At 37.8% G+C, this 22,307-nt stretch overlaps 2 protein-coding genes across 2 annotated transcripts in view; one reads left to right on the forward strand and one right to left on the reverse strand.

Moving 5' to 3' along the window:
* Positions 1-14,629, forward strand: part of HEATR1 (HEAT repeat containing 1) — a 40,568-nt gene extending 25,939 nt beyond the window's left edge. The window contains exons 28-44 of the mRNA XM_015822812.1: positions 316-444; positions 1,286-1,519; positions 1,648-1,774; positions 2,985-3,151; positions 4,521-4,567; positions 5,609-5,732; positions 7,339-7,479; positions 7,738-8,021; positions 9,322-9,472; positions 9,574-9,732; positions 10,126-10,260; positions 10,436-10,540; positions 10,631-10,799; positions 12,032-12,192; positions 12,855-13,013; positions 13,250-13,358; positions 14,387-14,629. Of these exons, the coding sequence (XP_015678298.1) occupies positions 316-444; positions 1,286-1,519; positions 1,648-1,774; positions 2,985-3,151; positions 4,521-4,567; positions 5,609-5,732; positions 7,339-7,479; positions 7,738-8,021; positions 9,322-9,472; positions 9,574-9,732; positions 10,126-10,260; positions 10,436-10,540; positions 10,631-10,799; positions 12,032-12,192; positions 12,855-13,013; positions 13,250-13,358; positions 14,387-14,475 (2,490 nt within the window). The 3' untranslated portion in view covers positions 14,476-14,629. The remainder of the gene's footprint in view (positions 1-315; positions 445-1,285; positions 1,520-1,647; positions 1,775-2,984; positions 3,152-4,520; positions 4,568-5,608; positions 5,733-7,338; positions 7,480-7,737; positions 8,022-9,321; positions 9,473-9,573; positions 9,733-10,125; positions 10,261-10,435; positions 10,541-10,630; positions 10,800-12,031; positions 12,193-12,854; positions 13,014-13,249; positions 13,359-14,386) is intronic.
* A 313-nt stretch (positions 14,630-14,942) lies between these two features.
* Positions 14,943-22,307, reverse strand: part of LGALS8 (galectin 8) — a 14,974-nt gene continuing 7,609 nt past the window's right edge. The window contains exons 5-9 of the mRNA XM_015822811.1: positions 21,560-21,679; positions 20,162-20,188; positions 17,797-17,885; positions 16,454-16,619; positions 14,943-15,778 (exon numbers count right to left, since the gene is read on the reverse strand). Of these exons, the coding sequence (XP_015678297.1) occupies positions 15,629-15,778; positions 16,454-16,619; positions 17,797-17,885; positions 20,162-20,188; positions 21,560-21,679 (552 nt within the window). The 3' untranslated portion in view covers positions 14,943-15,628. The remainder of the gene's footprint in view (positions 15,779-16,453; positions 16,620-17,796; positions 17,886-20,161; positions 20,189-21,559; positions 21,680-22,307) is intronic.

Below are 22,307 nucleotides of genomic sequence, written 5' to 3' on the forward strand. Positions count from 1 at the left end.
GACGGCAATACGCTCTATACATGGGGCTCCCCTTGAAGACCACCCAGAAGCTACAACTGGTTTAAAATGCCATAGTGTGAGCAGAAATGGGCGCTGCCTGGTGTGCTCGTGGGTCACCACTGCTAGGCGAGCTGCACTGGGTGCCAAATAAGGGGAGAGTGAAGTTGAGCAGTTCCTTTGACACTGTTAAAAAAAAAGCAAAGGATCCACTGCTTTAAAGTCAGAAAGAAAATTGCTCTGAGAGAAACTGCAAAGCAGGAATAAATGCTCAAAACCAAGTGCTACATGAATAATAGTTGCTTTCTTTTTGTGCAGGATAAAGTGCTACACAATATCATGCCCATTTTTACATTCATGGGAGCAAATGTCATGCGTCTGGATGATGCGTACAGTTTCCAGGTGATTAACAAGACAGTGAAGATGGTCATTCCAGCTCTTATACAGGTAAGGTAATTTAAACTGCATCACTAAAACAGAATACAGGTAGTCCTCGGTATATGACCACAATTAAGCCCAACATTTCTATTCCTAAGCAAGACAGTCGTTAAGTGAGTGGCACGGCATTTTTTTTGCCACAGTTGTTAATTGAATCATGCAGTTGTAAAACGAATCTGGCTTTCCCCATTGATTTTGCTTGTCAAAAGTCAGCTGGGAAGGTTACAAAGGGTAATCACAGGAGCCTGAGACACTACAACTGTCATGAATACATCCCAGTTGCCACCCGTCTGAATTTTGATCACGTGACGGGGGGGATTCTGCAATGGTTGTAAGTTGAAAAACATTCGTAAGTCACCTTTTTCAGCGCCATCGTAACTTCAAATGTTCACTAAACAAACAGTTGTAAGGCAAGGACTACCTCTATACCAAACTTAAGTCTTGCATCTGAGACAGTAGAATTCTTATTTTTATTAACTGCAGCTTGGATTCTAAATGCTTTGGCTTAATTCTTCCTATTTTTTTAAACAGGAGTTTCCTTTATTCATATCATTGCTGGATTTACAAAACAGTAACAGCCATTTATTATCAAGCCTGCCTTTCATTTACAGATTGGCTTTGCCAAACAAACACAGTTCCACTAATTATATATCTATTCCATGGTTCTTCTTTAGTATTCAGGCTTTGATTATAACCTTGGCTTTTGGAGGTGGGATTTTTGTTGTTGTTGTTGTTGTTTTGGGGTTGTTGGTGTTTTTTTCTTCATTTGAACAAAGTCTTGTCTGTTTTGCCTTTGTTTAGGCATTGGTTTGTGTGTATAATTTGCCCCTTTTTTTAATATTCTTTGTAGGCGGAGGAAGATGGTAGGTCTTCAGGAACTGCAGGGAACATGGAAGGAGTTGTGATTAAAATCATCCGGGTTTTTGTGGATGCCTTGCCCCACGTGCCAGAGCATCGGCGTCTCCCAATTCTAGAGCAACTGATAAGTACTTTGGGGGCGGAGCGATTTCTGTGGATTCTTTTAGTACTATTGTTTGAACAACATGTGACCAAATCCGGGAGTGTAGTAGCCAGTGGGGAGAAGGTAGGTAAAGAGTTTTGAAGAGTATGTTGTCTTTAAAAATGTATGAGTTGTTCTGCAGAATGTTACAATATAATGCATAATATGCAGCATTTTACCCTGCTGTTTTCTTCATCTTGCTACTTACACAGGATATTGTTTTGGAAACTGATACGGAATTCTGGATTTCTGTATGTTGTGAATTCAGCATAATTGAACAGCTGCAAAGTTTAATGAAACTACTCAACTATTTAACAAACCTGCCAGAGAACAAAGAAGGTAATTACCAGCAAAGAAACTTGTACTCAGCCACTCAATAAACAGATTGGGTTGAATCCCAGCTGAAAGAAGCTTGTTTAGGTGGTTCATGGTCAGGCCTAGTGCTATTTTCTCCAGAGCTGGCACCAAAATCCAGTGCAGCAAATGGCATCTCACCTGGTCAGAGTCTCCCAAACCAAGGTAGTTATTTGAGCATATAGAGCAGGGCTTTTCAACCAGTGGTACGGGTACCACCGTGGTACATTGGCACCTGGCCGGTGGTATGCAACCATCCTAGAAAAGTGGTAGCGGAGGAAGGGAATGAGCTGAACCGGTGGCAGCACCGCACAAGCCTGAACGAGAGATGGCTGGAACTGCAGGGCTGTCAGGGCTCAGCGGAAGCGCCAGGATCAGTGCCAGGCTCCAGCTGGAGCTTGGCGCTGATCCTGGCGCTTCCACTGAGCCCAGAAGAACCGCTGATCAGCTGGAATGTTGCAGCATCTTGGCAACTGATTCATATTTATGACGGTCACAGTGTCCCAGGATCATGTGAAGTGACCAAAATCTGCTGCAACCACCCAACAGACGGGGGGGAATAAAAACCAAACACCCCCCCACCCCACCCCCACTGCCAATCCTCAACAGAAATGCTCAAAACAATGAAAACCTCGGACAGGAGGAAGAGCACCGCCAGGTGGGCAGGCAGGTGTCTTGCTCGGCTGTGCTTGGGGAGCACTTTTTTCAGTGCCATTGTAACTTCGAACAGTCACTAAGCGAACTGTTGTAAGTCGTGGACTACCTGTACTTTATCACTTTTTTCCCTTTTTTTTATTTTGGTCATCAAGTTTTTGACATCTTGCTAGGCGACTGGTGGTACTCGGATATTGCCATATCCTAAAAGTGGTACAATGGGTGAAAAGGTTGAAAAGCCCTGATATAGAGAAGAAGATCCCCTAAAAATTTCCATTCTGGCAGTAATGATAAATGAATATCCTTTCATGGTGCTAAAAATCTACTGCCTGAGTCATTCCCCTCATTCTATCCAAAATTAGAGCAAAAGTTATATTACTTAAGGAATGGTCCAATTTATACAACATGCTACACTGCTTTATGGCATAGATGTGAGTAAATGCCACTTTTAATTGGATTTTTCCATAATATGTACATAGATGTATTTATTTACTTACTTATTTAAAGAGATTTATATGGCTTTGGGGTCTATTTTTTGCAGAGGATTCTGGGCAAAAGAAGTCGAGGCCACTCAGAACACAATCCTACAGTCAAGAAACAGAACTCTTTGATGTGGAGTCTCATTCTGGCAAACAGTTGAGGCATTTGAAATTCCTGGCAGTCTCTTTCATGTCACAGCTTCTGGCTTCACACAGTTTTGTAAAAAAAGTGAGTTGAATTTATCTTTGCCCAGAATTGATAAGAGTCCCATTATCAGTTGAGAACCTGTAATTTCCATGAACTGAGGCAAGTTGTGGAAACTTCTTTTCTCTTCCCTTCCGGCTTCAGTGTAGTGTAACTGGTTGGTGTAACTAGAAACATGCTTGACATTGAGTGCAAAGTAAAATAACACTAAATGTTATTTTGCTGTAAAGTCTGCAGATAATATCATTGACTAAATATCTTGTCAAGAAAAGCCAAGGGATAGACTAAGACAAACCACACTGGACTTCTCTTTCTAGTCTTGGAGCAAGCCAGAGGCAAGATATATACATATTGTGGCTTGCAGTTGAACATTCCATCCATATGTACATGTTGTATACAACAGTATAACAAAAGCAGATTTGTTTTTAGGTTTGATCATTTGTGATTAGTGCTAGCTCATCAATAATTAGGATAAATATGTTCAAACACATTTAAAAATGCATTCTGTGGTTAAGAGAGGCCTAGCCCTGCCTATTTTGAATTACTGCCCCATCTGCTGCAGCCTTTGCTCTCCCCAAAAATAAATTGACATGCCCTCCCACCCACAATTTGGGACAGATTTGATTGGCCTTTGTATTGAAGTGGGTTCTGATGATAAGAATAGTAGGCATTGTGGAAACAATTTTCAGAGGCAAATTTGAAAGCAAACTACCTGTTGGAACTCTTGTGCTGTCCCTTTTTTAATATATATATATATAAATATTTATGCGAATTCATAAAAGCAAGTTCCTTGAGTTTCTTTCCAGCTGTGATTACTGTAGGAGAATTTGACATCTACTTTGAAATTCTATGTGCAAAAGAGGTCTTTCAAGGCTGTGTTCTCACTAATTAGGAACTTAGGGAACCATCCCTCAAATCAATTGCCGGTCTCACTCAATCCTGTATATTATGCTAATCGCAGCATGAAGCTCCAGAAAATGAAAAGGGTGAAAATTTTAAAGAATTAAAGGCTGTGTATGAATCAGTGTATGGCTATAGTAGAAGAAAGGATAATAGGGATGATTTAACTAGATCCAGTTAAATTTCTTTTTCTTTTTTCTCATTTAATTTCTTTTGCTCAGTACTTGTGTTGGACTTTAACATTGGTTACACTGAAAGGGAACAGTTTGGTGAATATGTATGTGTGTATAATAATAAAAAGGATGGATTCTTCAGGATCCTGAATGCCACCAATTTTTTAGTGTAAAGCCAGACAAAATAGCCATGAAGATTTTATCTGGTTAATACTATAAAAAAAATATTAGCGCACCTCATAATCATGTTCACACACCTAAATTTAAACCCTAACATTGACAGGGATTGTGTAAGTGGTTTTTCTTCCTTTGTCCACTAGGTAGTTGAATGTGAAGATTCTGAAGAGTTAAAGGAACTTGAACAAAAGTATGTTTGCTTTTTTGTTGAATATTTTATTTATGAATAGAAGTAAACTGTATGGGGAGATTTTGAGAAAGAATTACTTTACATCAGGGGTGTCAGACTTGATTTTATTGAGGGCTGCATCAGCATTGTGGTTGCCCTCGGGAGGGGTGGCCAGGATGGTCACAGCCGACTGGGTAGGTGTGGCCGGGGTAGGCATGGCCAGCTGAAAGTCACTTGCATCAAGGGGCACTTGTGGGGGCCCAGGGGGATCTAGAGGTCTCCGATGGAGGGGTGCGCTGGGGCCTGATCCACCAGAGGAGCTTTGCCGACCCTCTTGGGCCATGTGGAAGGAAGGGCGGACAGCAGCAGGAGCTGCTGGGGCCTTCTTGTCTTCAGGGCGGCCCCACGGGCCAGATCTGGGCCCATTGTGGGCCAGATCCAGCCCGCGGGCCTTGTGTTTGACATGTCTGCTTTACATCTTTGGCCAGATGAGAAATGAACTATATCTATCATCTATCATCTCTGTCTACCTGAAACTACAGCCTATTAAGGTATATGTTACTAATTCAGTAGGAGGTGATAGGCAGAGATCGCACATAAGAAAACCTGAAACAGGACAAGGACAATTTCACAACAAATCAGGCTGATCTGTGAACATAATGTTACACTATTCTTTGCTTCAAGAGATAGAAAGTGTAAAACTAATGCTGAGCCTATACTTTGATAGAATGGAATCCTGTCTTTAATTTATTTAGAGTAGCCACTAAAATCAGTAGACTGACTTTAAAAATATGTCAGCATAAAATAATGCAAGTATTGAGCTAACATTTCCTACTGGTGGAGCATCTTCTATCAACTGAATGTTGGGGCAAATTTTAAGGATAGTTTGGGATTCTGCCTTGATGATCATCACCATGATGATGATAACAAAGTTGAATCTAATGGCATGCCCGCATGGCCTGTTTCTTGTGGATAAATGGTTTTCTTTTTGTATTCTCTTATTCTAATGGAAAATTAATATGGATTGATGTAGCCAGTCATTCACTATAGTTGTTTTTCTAGGTTGTTGGAAAAAGTTCTTTGCTACATAAATACAGTGGCGCAATCAATAGAAAAAAATGCCAACAGTTTGACAGCCAAATTCTGGAAGGTTTTGCTCAACAAATCTTATGAACTACTAGATAAAGTAAGTATTATTCTGTCCGCCAGTAAGGTGACATCTTGAAGCTTTGTGATTTTGATGTAAAAATGGATTTATTAATTCTAAACCACCAAATAATACAGGCAAAAATCTTAGTTGCTTAAGATATCTTGGGTTATCTGGTACCACAGATTTGCTTAGCAAATTAATTCCAGTAATAACAATTTACAGTCATCTGGGCAATTTATATGAATACAAACAATAATACAATACAGATTTAAAAACAATGTGTTAAAAAATAGAAAATATTAATCTATTATATTTGGAAAAAGTGAAGGAAGCCCATAGAAAGAATTACCCTTGAAAGAAGAAGACTTACAGAAAATACAATAGAACTTTGGTTTTCTGAAAGGTGGGGAATTATCTTAAGGACCGTTTCTCCCCAGTTGCACTCACCCAACCCATTAGAGCTGGGAGGCAAGGAATATTGCAGGTCCATCCCCTAAGAAGGTACATCTGGCAGGACCCAGAAGAAGGGCCTTCTCTGTGGTGGCTCCCTCGCTTTGGAATATCATCCCCACCAAGATTAAATTGGCCCCCACTTTGACACTCTTTCACAAGGCTTTGAAGACCTGGTTCTACCAACAGGTCTGGGAAACCCAGAGTGGGATAAAACCCAGCAAATGGATTGTTTGATTGTGTGTTGTCACCTGGGGGGGGGGTTTCTCTTTTTTATTCTTTTATATTGGGTTTTTTATTGTTTGTAAAACACCCAGAGTCATTGAGAGTGAGTGGGCAGTCAGATAAATCTTCTAAATAAATAAATAGATAAGTTCTTCAAAAGAAGAATATTGTGCCAGAGTGCTGGGGATGAAATAAACTATAGGGTAAGTTCCAATTAGGGAAAGTTTTGTAATTGATAAGAACAGGTCAATAGAGAAACCAACTACTATAAGAGGTTATGAACTTCCCTTCAGTAAATATGTTGAAGCAGAAGCTGGATAGCCAAATTTGGTGGTCTAAACAACTCCTTTCAACTCTGGATTTTCTACATCAATTTATCAGACAGTTGAGTGAAGGCAGAGGGAAGGAGGAACAGAGTTTTCACTTACCTTAGTCAAGACTTGAGGAAAGGCTTGGAATGTGGAGAAAACTGAGTGAAGAAAATTCTCAGCTTATACTGTTTCCTTCTGATTTTGACCTAGTTGTAGAGGACATGGGGAAAGGCCTTGGGGGACAGGAGGAAATACGAGTCACTACCAAGGCAACAGATAAGCGGGGCTTGAGCTTCATTCCGAGATGCTAAGTTGACTAAACATCGCAGACAGGCCCCTCCCTAAGTCACACAAAAATAGTGAAGGGGGGAGGGGAAGCACAGTCTTGCAAGATTCTGTTACTATAGTTGTCATGATAGCAGTAGTCTTGACCCATTTGACATTGGTTTTTCAGTCTGCTCTACCTTGTTGGATTGACACTGGGTTTGCATTCTGAGATTTTCTTGAGTTTCCCCCAAATTCAAGAGTCAGTGGGATACTCAAGGCTGGAATGGGATAGAGACAAAGGATTGTTAGATTAGTTTTCCTCTCTAAATACTGAAACAATTTTTTACCATTAATTTTTTTAAAAACATGTTCCTATGTTTCGTTTCTAGATCAATTCCTTAATTCCAACAGAAACCTTTATTCCTGTCCTCAGGGGCCTGATGATCAATCAGTTGCCCTCAGTGAGACGTAAAGCCATGGATCTCCTCAACAATAAACTGCAACAGAACACACAATGGAAGCAAACTCAAGTAAGCATTTCTTCTCATTGTCCCTATTGCAGTATAGTATTAGTAGTCCGTTGTGCCACATAGCATAGCAACTATAATAGAAAAAGTTCAGCCTTGCCTTTAAGTACAGTACTTAAATAAAGAAGTACTGGATATGGATCCCTGAATTTACTATAGGAAATCTTCTGCGGTGTGCTTGTTTGGATTGTAAGATCTGGACTTGGATGTTCAGCTCTGAAACCTTCCCATGAATGGTTCAGCCTCATTTTGTCCTTTCAGGTGGAACTGCTGCTTGAATTGATTCCCGACCTCCTCACTGTTGTGCAGCATCAGGAAGCTGAGGAGCAGGCAATTAATAGGCAGACGGCCTTGTATAGCTTGAAGTTGCTGTGCAAGTGTTTTGGCACAGAGAAACATGAGCTGTTTGTAACTGTGCTAAAAGTGGCCATCGAGGTGATTTCTTCAGATGGGAAAGAAGAAAAAAATGTTGTTGGAAGTGCTTTGTTGTGTGCTGCTGAGGTCACCTGTGTGCTGAAAGCATTGGCTATACCTCAACTTCCAAGGTAACTCTTCTACAAGCATAATTAAGGATCAAAAAAATTGAACATCTGGACTGACCCTTGAGTTTTGTTCAAACTATGCCTTCCATTGCAATGTGATTGAATATCGGTTAAGCAGCTCTAAAAGATAGGGTGGTTATTTTTCTTCTCCTTTTATAGGTAGACACAGGTTTTCCAGGAAATTCCGAAGGGGGGGAAATCAATTGGCATTGGGGAAAAAAAATTATGTACTTCCTTTTGTGTAAATGATTCTTAATTTTCTATGCTATTCCTTGCAAAGAAATGCTTGAATTATATTCATAGGAAAATTTGTATGATTAATTGGAAGCTTTACACACAAAAACATGAAAAATTAAGCACTTTCCTGATTACAATCATTCAAGAAAGTTGTTGTTGTTGTTAGTTGCGAAGTCATGTCTGACCCATTGTGATCCCATGGACAACGTTCCTCCAGGCCTTCCTGTCCTCTACCATCTTCTGGAGTCCATTTAAGCTCATGCCTACTGCTTCAGTGACTCCATCCAGCCACCTCATTCTCTGTCATCCCCTTCTTCTATTGCCCTCCATCTTTCCCAGCATTAGGCTCTTCTCCAGTGAGTCCTTCCTTCTCATTAGGTGGCCAAAGTATTTGAGTTTCAACTTCAGGATCTGGCCTTCTAAAGAGCAGTCGGGGTTGATCTCTTCTAGGACTGACCGGTTTGAACACCTTGCAGTCCAAGGGACTTGCAGGAGTCTTCTCCAGCACCATAATTCAAAGGCCTCAATTCTTTGTCGCTCAGCCTTTCTTACGGTCCAACTTTCACAGCCATACATTGCAACTGGGAAAACCATGGCCTTGACTATACGCACTTTTGTTGGCAGGGTGATGTCTCTGCTTTTTAGTATGCTGTCTAGATTTGCCATAGCTTTCCTCCCCAGGAGCAAGCGTCTTTTAATTTCTTGGCTGCAATCCCCATCTGCAGTGATCTTGGAGCCCAGGAAAATAAAATCTGTCACTACCTCCATTTCTTCCCCATCTATTTGCCAGGAATTGAGAGGGCCGGATGCCATGATTTTGGTTTTCTTAATGTTGAGTAGTGATAGGTAAAATGAGTTTTGACTCATTTTGACTCATACGCAATTAACTACTACACTGTCCTTTATTTAGATTAAGAAACTTAACAATGAATATTCATTAAGAGCTTGGCCTTTGATCTTATTTAAAACACCATTTAGTGAAATATATTTGAGTAGAAGATAACTTATTTTATTGGGAGGTCTGTTTGAGCATGAACAGGTTAATCTTATGTAACTTTTCTCATAGACTGATGCCGGCATTGCTAAATATACTGAAACACAAAAAGGACTTGGTCGCCAATGAAATTTATTTACTTAGCACAGTGACGGCTCTCCTGAAAATTGTAGAAACTTTGCCACGCTTCCTCAGCCCATATTTACTAGATGTTCTGCTCCAGGTCAGTACATCCACTTTGAATTAAGAGCAAGTATTAGTTAAGCAGCACAATGTGTGAAACTTCTGCGAGATAATTTGATTTGTACGTTGGCTGCCTCCTAGGTGGTCCACTTGGACAGAATTACTGTTGAAATGGGACCTTCATCTCAAGTTAATCTACGTGTGGCCTCTCTGAAAACCACTTTAGCAACAAAACTTCCATCAAGAGTTCTTCTGCCGGCAATTGCCAAGTGCTATGGTGACATTGCAAATGCATATAAGGTTAGATGCATTTCAGTTCTTCCAACCCATCTCTTGCTATATTGTTATACATACATAGTCAGTATATTGCCCCAGGCAATAATGGAGTTCAGAAAGTGCGTGGCATCACACTTCATTTGAAAGGGAGTGTAATTCCATCTGCAAAAGGCTGCTTCCTTTACTCAACTAATCTGTGCTCTAGCATGGCCTTCTTGGGCAAGGAGGAAGAGGAGCAGTGCAGTGGTTCCTTATGGCTCTCAAATTTCACACTATCCTGAATCAGAGGTTTTCCTTAAAAAAGATGCTATTAAGTTTTTGAAGGGAAAACTTTCAAACAATCTGGACATTATTTAATAATTTGAATTCCCCTAGGTATTAATCTGAACTTGTATTTTTATTCATTTGCTCTTCTAGAATGATGTGGGTACTATAATGGATATTTTGAAGGAGCACATTGTAACTCTGGAGAAAAATCAGCTCTCTGCTCATCAATCTGAGCTAACAACATTTTTCACAAAGGCTTTGGACTTCAGAGCTGAACACTCTCAGGTGAAGTATATGAAATCTTTTGGGAGTGGCACAAATGTATTCCTCTTCAAGTGATGTTTCCCTTTGAATTAAAATCTTTATGGGGGAGTTTAAAAAGTTCAGTTCTGGGCAGAATTGTGCCCACAATCCTATAAACACTGCTACAAATATTTTGATAACGCCTGCTTTATTCTAGGACAATATAGAGAAGGTTGGCAAAATAGAATCTCGAATTATTACATGCTTAATCAGCATGATTATGAAGCTTTCTGAAATGTCTTTCCGACCCCTGTTTTTCAAGGTAGGCATTTGAACACACTTCTATCTCAGTAGGTTTTTTGTTTGTGTTTTGATATAAAAAAAACCCACCCCTGTTCTCTCTTTCTTTCAGCTCTTTGATTGGGCCAAAACTGAAGGTGCCTCAAAGGATAGACAGTTAACTTTCTACCGACTGGCAGACTGTATTGCTGGTGAGCTAAAAGGGCTGTTCAGCCTATTTGCTGGCCATTTAGTGAAACCTTTTGCTGACAATCTGAACCAGATTAATACATCAAAAACAGGTAAAAATTCTAATTTAAAAAATAAATGCAAGCAAAAAAATATTTTAATAAGATATGTTATATAATGCACTAATAACGTGATAATGCATATTTATCATTTTTCTTCTTAGCTTATTTTCAGTTTTTTAGACATGCAAGGCTAGTCTGGATCAACTCAGAATCTAATTTCTGGTAGTTCACCTTCAAGAAAATAAATCATAGGGATCATTCACATTAAACTAAGTTTGCTTAACTTTATCACAGCCTGTGTCATGTCTCCACTGAGGGAGGATAAGAGTTAGAATCTTGCGTTTCATTTTATTTGCATTATTTCTATAAAATAATAAACCAGTAATAATGAGAATAATTACCGTATTAAGGTAAAGAAAACCCACACTTAAAATTAATAGTTAATAAACATATGTGATCAAGATCTTATGACATGGCGAGAAAATGGTATTACTGTACATTTTTGATGAATGAACTCTGCTGAAATGATGGCTTATGTTTTCAGTTCTTGGGTAGATTTCGTATGTAGCCAAATAACAGGACTTTCAGCAATGACTTGTCCTCCCAGTACCATTAAGTTGATAAGGTATAAGCTACATCATCATTTCCCAATTGCTTAAGTACTTCTGAGGAGTTTGAAAAGTTTCAAAGGGATGCTTCAGGGAAGCAATTCAACTACCCAGAAAAAAACATCTCCACATGCAGAACTAAGATATCAGGGTGCCGCCATCTTGGGGAACATAATTATGGATGGAACAAAACCCATCTCTTCCTGGGCATTCTGCAATCTGCCAAGCTTTTAGGATGTCCACTCATGCTTTAGTCCATCTCTGCACTTCAGTATTTAAAAAAAATATTTTTCAACTACAGTTGGGAGAAACATGATCTGGATAACATTCAGCTATCAACTTTTTTTAACCTGCTGTATCACATAGATTTTATAAGTTTTTTGTTATCCTAACATGTTGTTTCTCAACCATGGCAATTTTCAGTTGTGTGGCCTTCAACTCAGAATTCCCCAGCCAACAAGCTTGGGGAATTGAAGTCCACACATCTGAAAGTTGCCAACGTTGAAAAACACTGTCCTAATAATATCTGAATCTTAATATTCTATTTAAAAACAGCTTTAATTATAAACATGCTATTAATGAAATTTTCTCTTTGCTAGTATTATACAGAGATTACAAAATGTGTGTTGGCTAAGTATAAACGCCTTATCCTGTACCTTTTGCTGTTTATTTCAGATGCAGATGAAGCTTACTTTGAATCTGAGGGCGACACTGAAAAAAGTTGCTTATTACTACAATATAGCCTTGATTGCTTGTACAAAATCTTCCTTTTTGATTCTTATCATTTTGTGAGCAAAGAGAGGGCAGAAACATTGATGCTGCCGTTAGTCAATCAGGTTAGAGAACAGTGACATTTTAATTAGATTATTATGTAATAATAATGATGATGATGATGATGATGATGATGATGATGATGATGATGATGATGATGATGTTGGAAGGGACCTTGGAGGTATCTAGTCCAACCCCCTGCTCAGGCAGGAAACCCTATACCATTTCAGACAAATGGCTGTCCAGTCTCTTCTTAAAAACTTGCAGAGTTGGAGCATTCACTGCTTCTATAATAGGTTTCCACTGTGCTGTGTCATTCTTGGACCATTTTTACAGATATGCTTTGTTCGTTTGGGCTAGGTTCCTTTTTCAGCTTCTCTTATTGTCAAATTATCATACTTGGTTTAGAACATGAGTTGAGTGATGTGCTATTGATAAAGGAACAATCTACCAAATACACTCTTGTACAACCAGTGGTTAAATGCAATCAGGGTTCTTATGGATTCCCCAAAAAAGAGGTATTAAAATATATATAAAGAATCAAAGGAATCAAACAATAGATAAGAAAAATAAAGGAATCTGTTCTAATTCTAAAAGCTCTAGCATAACATTGTTTTAAGTAACAACAAAGAATTTGGTCAGGCTAAATAGCCCAACATTGGTTGAAATGAATTTTTTTCCATTTTTCTCTCAGCATGGAACTGATTTTACTTTTTTTTCTTTGTAGCTGGAAAACATGCTTGGAGGAGAAGAGAAATTCCAGGAGAGAGTGACTGTGCATTTGATTCCGTGTATAGCACAGTTTGCAGTTGCAATGGCAGATGACTCTCTGTGGAAGCCCCTGAACTATCAGATTTTGCTAAAGATGAGGCATGCATCACCCAAGGTTAGTGGCAGATGTGTCAAGTTCTGCTCAAGCCAATCAAGGTGGCAAGTACTCTGTGTATTTTCCTTTCTTTGGAAAAGAAAATAATACGGCTTAATTCATGTTGGGAGGTCATTATTTTAAAAATGGGGATGTTGTGATTGTGCCCAGATGTTGTGGAGGAGTTAGCCAGCATTGGGCCATTCTGGCTGTGCTAATACTTTTGAATGCCCTGGTTACACTTATTTTTTGTTTAGGTTCGATTTGCAGCTTTGTTGGCTTTGTTAGAGCTTGCCGAAAAAATAAGGGAAAATTATATGGTGCTACTACCAGAATCCATTCCTTTCTTAGCTGAGCTTATGGAAGGTAATGTATTGCATGTTGTTCTTGCATCAGATTACTTTTTTTCCATAAAACTACTTTTAATAAAGCATGGCTGTCCTGCCATTCCACCTTAGGGACAAATTATCCTGTCTCTGTGGAAAACTGCAGGCTACATAGCACCGCACACTAAACTATATTCTCAGGTTCTATGAGCACTTCTAGCCTTGGGTCTAAGATAGTCGAGAACGGATTCATTAGAGGATATATATTTTTCTCACAAGGAAAACTTTCTATGGCGGGTTTTCAGCATGAATATACAGAATGTATCAAACTCCAAGTCAATCACAGTACATTTTATTTCCAAGAAAATATGACAGTATTTAAGAATGTTCAAAGGACGTGTCTCAAACAAGTAAAGAAATGTTTAGAAGAAAACTGAATTAATTCAAGCATTAAATATAATTTATATAATAGTCTATAGAGCCTATGTTTTGATATACCCTGTTTGGGTGTATGTGTACACATGCATGCGCGCGCACACACACACACACACACACACACTGTGTCTATACTGAGTTGGTTCAATATTAAATTAGCGAGCCTCTAAAATTAAAATTGATAATTAAGCACTGATTGAACCCCAGGTATTTATAATGTTGTTTTCTGCAACCTGAGAAAGTTGATTCCTTCCTTGGGCAGAGCTAACATCTAAATTATTAGTTCTAGAAAAACCTTGAGCTTATATGCCTTGCAATATGGTGCTGGTCATTGCTTTTCTAAGAACACCTTTGGAACTTACTGGGAACATTTTCTTAGAGTTTCCCAATCTTTCCAAAGTTTAATTTTAAGATTAATATATGATAGCAGTGATATATACATTTTAAGACATCTATTTGAAAAGGTATAAGTTTCCTCCCCATGAATGGAAAGGTGCATTCGCAAATAATAATATCCAAACAATTGAAAACCAGCTAAAAAATCTCTAGAAGGCATGAAAATGGAGGGTAGGAGAGAAAAGATGCAGCATGAGAGAACCCTAAATTGTTTATTTCTTTTTGCCTCCTTGGCAGATGAATGTGAAGAAGTGGAGCATCAGTGCCAAAAAACCATTCAGCAGCTTGAAGTTATTCTTGGGGAACCACTCCAGAGCTACTTTTAATCCTATCCCACCAACTCTTCTGGTTTTAGAGGTTAAGACTTGCAAGGACCAAGAGAACACAACCTTTTTCTAATTCTTTGTTTCATGTATACTTTCACAAATATATTTGACCATTTTGCTCAATATTTATGTTAAAAGGACTATTTAGATTTTAATTAAAAAGGAACAAATTTTCAAGTGTAACTTCTCTACATTTACTTTTTCTTACGCAGTTTTTAAAAGGTTGCATTACATTCACTATACTGAATTAAGTTTAATTTCTTATCACTTTTCTGGGCCACATTGAAAAACTTCACATCTACTGTATACGTTAATTTAGAACTGAGGGAACAAATTCAACCCTTTTATTTCCCCATCTAGAAACTCATACTGTCCTAGTTGAAGAACTGATTTCATCTCGGCCATCGGTTCTTCCTGTTCATACCAAAACGTTTTAAGGAGACAATTAGAGTTTAATAAATTCCACATTGCTTTGCACTTTCAGAATTTTAATTATAGATTGGAAAACCATACATTCTCCATAAAGCTCAGCAGAAAATTATAATTGATTCTGAACATATCGGAACTGTTTACAGATATTTTTGATAACATAGATTTTTAAAAAAATGCTAGGCAGTAGATTGAGATACAAAAACAGCTGCCTAGATAAACAGTCATAATGGAAACGTGTTATATATTACCCAGAAATGCATGGAAGCCTACTAATTTTACTGAACACTGATGAGGCAATTCTTACTAAGTTTAATGGAGGTTTTTTCCAGTTATATATGTACTGGTTTGCAATTTAATACTGGTGCTTGTAACAGTATTTTCCAGCTGTAACATCAGAATATACTTCAAGGATAATCGTATTAATCATTAATTTCATAAGCTTTATAAAAATCTAATCGGTGTGTGCCTTGAGAATCAAGTCTTTCACTATGAACACTAGAACGTTGTAAAAGCACATAGTGTCCTTCAAATATGTCATTTACATAGGCACAATCTCCGTAGTTAGTAAACTATAAATTGTTAGACCATTTTATGGTTAGTTATTAGATACAGTACTTTAGTTAATTTAAGTGATCACACAGATTTCTGCAATCTTCTTCCTTTGTTGGTTACATCAAGATGATTCTCTGCAAGCTATTGACAAAACACAGGAACTGCACAACTACCAACATTTTGCATCTAGGAGTTGAACATCCCCGAAGACTTCCAATATACAGATCTTGTCAAGCTGCTTAAATCTATGTTTGTACTCTAGGATATGGATGCCGTTGACAGCAACATTATATTGATGATCTTTGCAGAAAATTATCAGCTGAAATTCAGAAGGATAATATCAACAGCAATAGAATCAACTTCCAAAGACTATCTTTGGAAAGGAAAGAATACAAATACAATGCAATGCCAATAAATTAAGATTGATCTTTCAGAAATCCTTTATCAAGCAGTCTACTTCAATATATCCCTTGAACATTTTTATAAATGTTTAAATTAATTTTCTAAATGTATCCATAAAACTTGTTTGTCTACAACACAATGAGTTGCAACACTGAAACTACAAATAGTTATAGTTCTTTCTGTTGCATTCAGTAGGTTGCCAAACCTTCACATCTTGAAAAGGAAGAAAATGTAATGCAAATGTCTGAATGTCATCTTGTTTTGAGATAGTTGCCAATTTCTGTACATCAAAGAGCTATATATGGTAGAAGGTTATGAACCTATTTCCATGTTGGCTCAGGAATTCTGGAAGGTGAAATCCACATGTATGGTTTTCCATATCTTTCAGGAAGTCCAAATGTACAGTTTTCCATACATTTCATGGTAACTTCCCCCCACTTTACCTTTTATCACAAATAATTCATAAATGTGTGAATTATTAATGCTATTTATTTATATGGCCACTCAACTCTGGCATTGTGACTTAGGGTGGTGTACAATAGATAGGCATTAACAGGCAAAATACAGATCAGTAATCTTGTTTAGTTCCTACCTCAAAGTACATTCCTGGGCTGAAAGGAAAATGAGCAATAGATCTTTCTTCTTCTCCCCAGCTGTCGAACAGGTAAGAATTTCTCACAAAAACATTATCTTTTATTCGGGGATTCAAATGAAGAGCAATATCACTTGACTCACTGGACTTAAGGTTAATTGCAAAGCTGAAAATAAAAATGGCGACATCAGTTATGTAGCCTTAGGTCATTCTTCCTCCACCTTCGTGCCCTCTATCATGTTCAGCTCTGCGGCTCCCATTAGCCCTCCTTCCAGTTCGTTCTTGCCTTCACCCAGGATGGAATTGTATTTTCATCTCTTTCCTGCCAACATTACATTCCATGTCAATCTTCACTACCACATTGATATGGATATGACATGGATATTTAACCTAGTTTCAAGTTTTAAGCTTCAATCCTAATCTTGTTGAATAGATTGCCTCAGTGTTGGAGACACATAGCTTCAGAGCCTTGTTATGACAAAATTGCAGCCACCAATTTCAGCCCACAATTCAACTAGTTTATAGTAATCTTCCCGCCTCTGATTCAAAGTATAGAGTAGCAACAGACAGTTCTAGAGACCTCAGCCTGCCAGATAATATGCTGTTAGTTTCCATGTAAGCTGGTGGTATAATGACTTAGAACTATGCTCTAAGACATTACAGTATAAGACATTACAGTGAATACGTGTCTGCTTACAACAGTTGGCAGGTGGGAATTATGTAGAGCATGTTGAACAGATCATAGAAGGCTAGTATCTGTCAGGCCCACATATCTACACTAGACCAGAAAATCATTCCCAGGCGAGACTAGGAGTATTATTGAATCAATTAGTGGTGGGAAGGGAAGAAGCAAATTTATTAAAGGCTTTACATATCCAAAGTTAAGGATAACCAACCTGTTAAATATTGGGGGTCAGGCAAATACAACCAGTATGGAGAACAAGACCTTGACTGATACGGAGGAAATTTATAATTTGACAAAATGACTGCTGAAAAGGCTAATGGCCAGCATCAGGACTGTTGCTCTTTCATTTCAGCATCTCTAGTTCTTTCATCTCTGTATAAATTAAATTCGTGTAAAACCTCTCCAGATAAATAGATGTTTTTGGACATTCTCTAACATTACAAATCTGGAGTGATACTAAACTGCATAATTTTAGGTTAAAGACATACTATACATTTTAGGTTAAATACATACATGTAGGGATTAGTAGGGTTTCTTATGAACGCAGTAAGGTTTTTCTCTAGAAGTTTAGGAATGAATTACAAATGCCTCCATTGAAATAATAGCAGCATGTAAAATAATCAGTGTTACAAATAATGCAGTATTCCAATGCACTAACCCATTTGCTTTTTCTTTAACTTCTCCTTTGACAACAATTGTTCGTCCAGGCTCAACAGAATAATTAAGTTTTGCTGAATAAGGAATTACCTGAAAATATAATCAAGCCCAGAGTTACCTATGCCAAAAATTAATAAGCTGCAGTTTATATATATCATGTATCTGAGTTTTCTAGTACTTACATATCACTTGAGGCATATAATAATTAAAACAAAGACAAGGCAATAATAATTAAGGAAAAAATTAAAAAGCAAGTGATTATTCACAATTATTACTCATTTACACATTTATGGCACTTCACTTTCAGAAATGATCTGAACAAGCCTATTTTCTACTTGGCTGTGACACATTTTCTCTAAACACCGCTGAAGATGTCACCTAGCCTGGTAACGAAACGTTCAAAAACCAACCTACAAGCTCGTAGAACGAACCTTCACCCTCATCCTACACCTGAGCTACAGATATTTGCCACTATTGCAAACTCACTTGAATTTTTGAACAGCCAATTTTTTTTATCACTAGAAATTTTCTGTCTCTTGATCAGAGTGCTGAAAAAGTTTGAAAATCCGTGGTTTACATCTTAAAAGTACTGAAGGAACTAGCAGAGGCATTTGTAGAACTGTAATATTCAAGAATTAAAAGACTGGTAAATATCAGAAGGTTGATGGAGAGTAAGTGTTGTCCCCATCTTCAAAAAGAGGACAGGATACTATAGTCCTCTCAACTTGCAATCTGCAATAATCGGTTCAAGGATCGTGCCCAAGGGACAGCAGATCTGAATATTTGGATGGGAAAGCAACAATTTATCAAGAGTCTAACTGGGTCTATCATAAACAAATTAAATTTATCTCTTTTTCAACAAGAGGGGGGAAAACAATAGATATAATATACCCTGACTTCAATAAAGCACTACACAAATTCTCTTGTGATCCTCATTAATGAAATAGTAAAATGCAACTTAGATGTGCAATTGTTAGATAGTTTTGTAACTGGTCAAATGACCACACAAGAGAATATTCATAAATAATTCCACATTAGCTTGGAAAGTAGTATTGAGTAGAAGGCCAGAAGGCCCTATCTTGGGTCCTGTGCTATTCAACATTTTCATTAATGACCTAGGTGAAGGAAATTGAAGATTATCCAATACATAGATGTAAAAAAAAAACAATGAAGTGGTTTAGAGAAGATTCAAACGATCTTGACAGGCGTGGTTAGTAGACTGAAACACACAGGATAAAATTTAACAGAGAAATATGAATACCTGCACCTGAAAAAGGTAAGAGAAAGAAAAAAGGGAAAGGCCCAAGTCGACAATGGTCCTACTCTTTTTAGTCAGACAACATTTGGAACATTGTGTCCATTTCTGGGCACCACAGCTATAAAGCACATTAGCAAACAAGTCTTGGAATAAATTCAACGGAAGCCCTCAAAATGGTGAGGGAACTGAAAACCAAATCCTATCTGCAGGAATTAAAGGAACTGCATATGTTCAGCATACAGAAAGGAAGAGTAAGGGAAAATACGATAGCAGTCTATCTAAAAGACTGTTATATAAAGGAGGGAATAAATTTGTTCTCCATTGCCTTGTAAAGCAGGATCAGATCATTGAGTTGAAATTACAGGGAAATTGATTCAGGTTAGATGTTAGGAGGAAACGCCCAATAGTAAGAACTGTTAACTGGTGGTATAGGTTGCCTCAGTAAATGTTCTTTTAGTTGGAGCACTTCAAACAGAAACTGGAGAAACATCTGTCTCAGCTGCTTTAACAGACCCTTCACAAAGCAGATAACTAGATGATCTTTGAGGTCACAATTCTATGCATTAACTCCAAGGAACTCTAATGTGGCCATTGCAAATGACAATTGCAGAAAACTATCAAAAGAAACTGTCCTGAAGGACAATTTGAATGCAGCCATTGCTGTTTGCTAAATCAGCACTTTTTTTATTTATACAGCATGCAGAATGAGTTAGTCAGTAAACCATGGTTTAGCAGAATTTTGAACCCAGTCACTGAGTCTTGTCAGAGGGATGGCAAATCATAAATCAGCTATGCCCTAGTCCAGGGGTAGGCAACCTTGGCTCTTTTATGACACGTGGACTTCAACTCCCAGAATTCCTGAGCCAGCCGTGCTGAGGGGAAAGGAAGAGGTTTCCAAGCTGAGCCATGCTGGCTCAGGAATTCTGGGAGTTGAAGTTCACAAGTCATAAAAGAGCCAAGGTTGCCTACCCCTGCCCTAGTCCCTCCCGCGTGCATATAACTTTGTAATGAAAAAGTTTACATCAAGATAAAAAAAAGTTCATGCCCTTTTATGTTCATTTTCATTCTATAACATGTTCTAGCGGTTTGTATTTAGAAAGATACTTACAAACTGTGAGCTATTAGGTACATCTTCCTGTATAGAAAAAGAGAGAGTCTTACATGTAAAATAAGAGAACAGAATTGTACACCTAAAAATACATTTCCCATGTTTATGGATCCTTGAGAATCTTGATCAACATAAGATATATAATTAAATGCTGACATGAATTGTGATATCTGAACACAGGTAGTCCTTGTTCAGCAATCACAATTGGTTCCAGAGACTCGGTCGCTAAGCAAAGTGGTTGCTCGGTGAAAATCACAAGACCACAACTGTGCTTATGATTTCACTTCAGCTTTTCTTTCCTTTAAAGAGTCTAAAGGATACAATCCCTAACAACCAGGTAAGCCCAAGCAACAGGGAAGGTTTCCAGAGCTCAATTAATGAGGAAGCTGGATAAAAGACCAAATCTTAGCAATAATAATAATTAGAATAATTAACAAGAAGGAAATGTTTCTGATTGCATTCATTGGAAAGGAACAAATTCCAAGAGAATATAGCAGGCACACAGTGAGGAATTCAATGAAAGGAATCCACTAGTGACAGCTGTTTGCCTAGCCCACTTGTGATTGTGAGCTGCTTAGGAGGCAAACAAAAACCTTCAGTGTGAAACTTATTACAGCCCTCAACTTACAACAGTTTGTTTAGTGACCGTTCAAAGTTACAATGGCACTGAAAAAAGTGACTTATCACCGCTTTAAACACTTATGACCATTGCAGCATCCCACGGTCACGTGATCAAAATTCAGACACTCGGCAACTGATTCATATTTATGACGGTTGCAGTGTCCGGGGGGGGGGGGGTCATGTGATCGCCTTTGCCACTTTCTGACATGCAAAGTCAATGGGAAAACCAGATTCACTTAACAACCAACTTATCAACTGCAGTGATTCACTTAACAACTAGGGCAAGAAAAGTTGTAAAAAGGGGCAAAAGCTCACTTAACAAATGTCTCCATACAGCAACAGAAATTTTGGGCTCAATTGTGGTCATAAGTCGAGGATTACCTGTACTCTGTTCAATTGTATATAAAATATAAAATATGTTATATTTTAAAAATATTTACATATTTGCTTTTAATATCTTTTTTGTTTACAATATTCACATTTACAATATTAAAAATACAAAATGCAGAATGTTTCTTCTGCATTTCTTCATAAATGCTTTTACATGCTGTTGCTGTAATTTGATCTTTCACATCAAGATGGCTCCTTATATTGAATGTGTGGGCAAGTTGCATGTTCCAATTCATAATTCTATTTATAAAGTGAATGGTTCAATCCATTCCATTCACATCATGAATTTATACCGTGCATACCAACAGAATGTTATAAGAAATAGAATAAATATTTTATATTTTAGAGCAATGTCAAAGTAACAGACCATCTCTTGTAATAACTCACCTTGTTGGAAACAAATCCAATCAATGTAACTTTCACTTTTCCAGATATTGCAAGAGTGTCAATTTTTTCCAGATTGATCTTATGTTTATACAGCAACAAATGGTTTCTGTTAACGGACACCTGTAAAAAACAGCCAGCTAAAATATGAATATTTTATATGGAAGCACTGATAAAAATAGTTTAGATAGCAGATTATTTTTAAATTAATCAAACGCATCTTAGGGCATTTCATGAAAAGCAGCCTTTTATTTTTAACAGTAATTTAGCCATTGTTTAGCAAACTATGATTTAAAGATGAGATAAGCAACCTTTTGTTTGAAGGTTGTAATACATTTCTTCCGACCAACATGAAGTCCACAATAATAGTGCAGTTGGTTTGGCCAAACTTTTCAAATCTATCTTTTAGCATGACAGGATAATAGGAACAATTGATGACCATAAGGCTAATACAGCAAAACCTCTGACAGTGGAGGAAAAATAGACAATCCAACTCTTGAGGGGATTCCAACTTTTGGGGGAGGGTCCCTTTATGTCTCACTTGCCTTTGCAAGACTTGAAGCACCCATTTTCTGAAAATGTTTGTTATCTTTGAAAGGCTCTTGAGCTCACAGCTGGAAGGCTGAAGCCACATGCAGCCTGCTCATCCCTAGTGAATTAAGGATGTGCCTTTTCACTAATCCCTAGTGTTTAAAACCACCTCTAGTATATTAGGAGCAGCATTATTTAATACATCAACCAGTAGTGCAAG

Source organism: Protobothrops mucrosquamatus, unplaced genomic scaffold (assembly GCF_001527695.2).
Source record: "Protobothrops mucrosquamatus isolate PMUCROS unplaced genomic scaffold, P.Mucros_1.0 scaffold1681, whole genome shotgun sequence".
NCBI classification, from domain to species: domain Eukaryota; kingdom Metazoa; phylum Chordata; class Lepidosauria; order Squamata; family Viperidae; genus Protobothrops; species Protobothrops mucrosquamatus.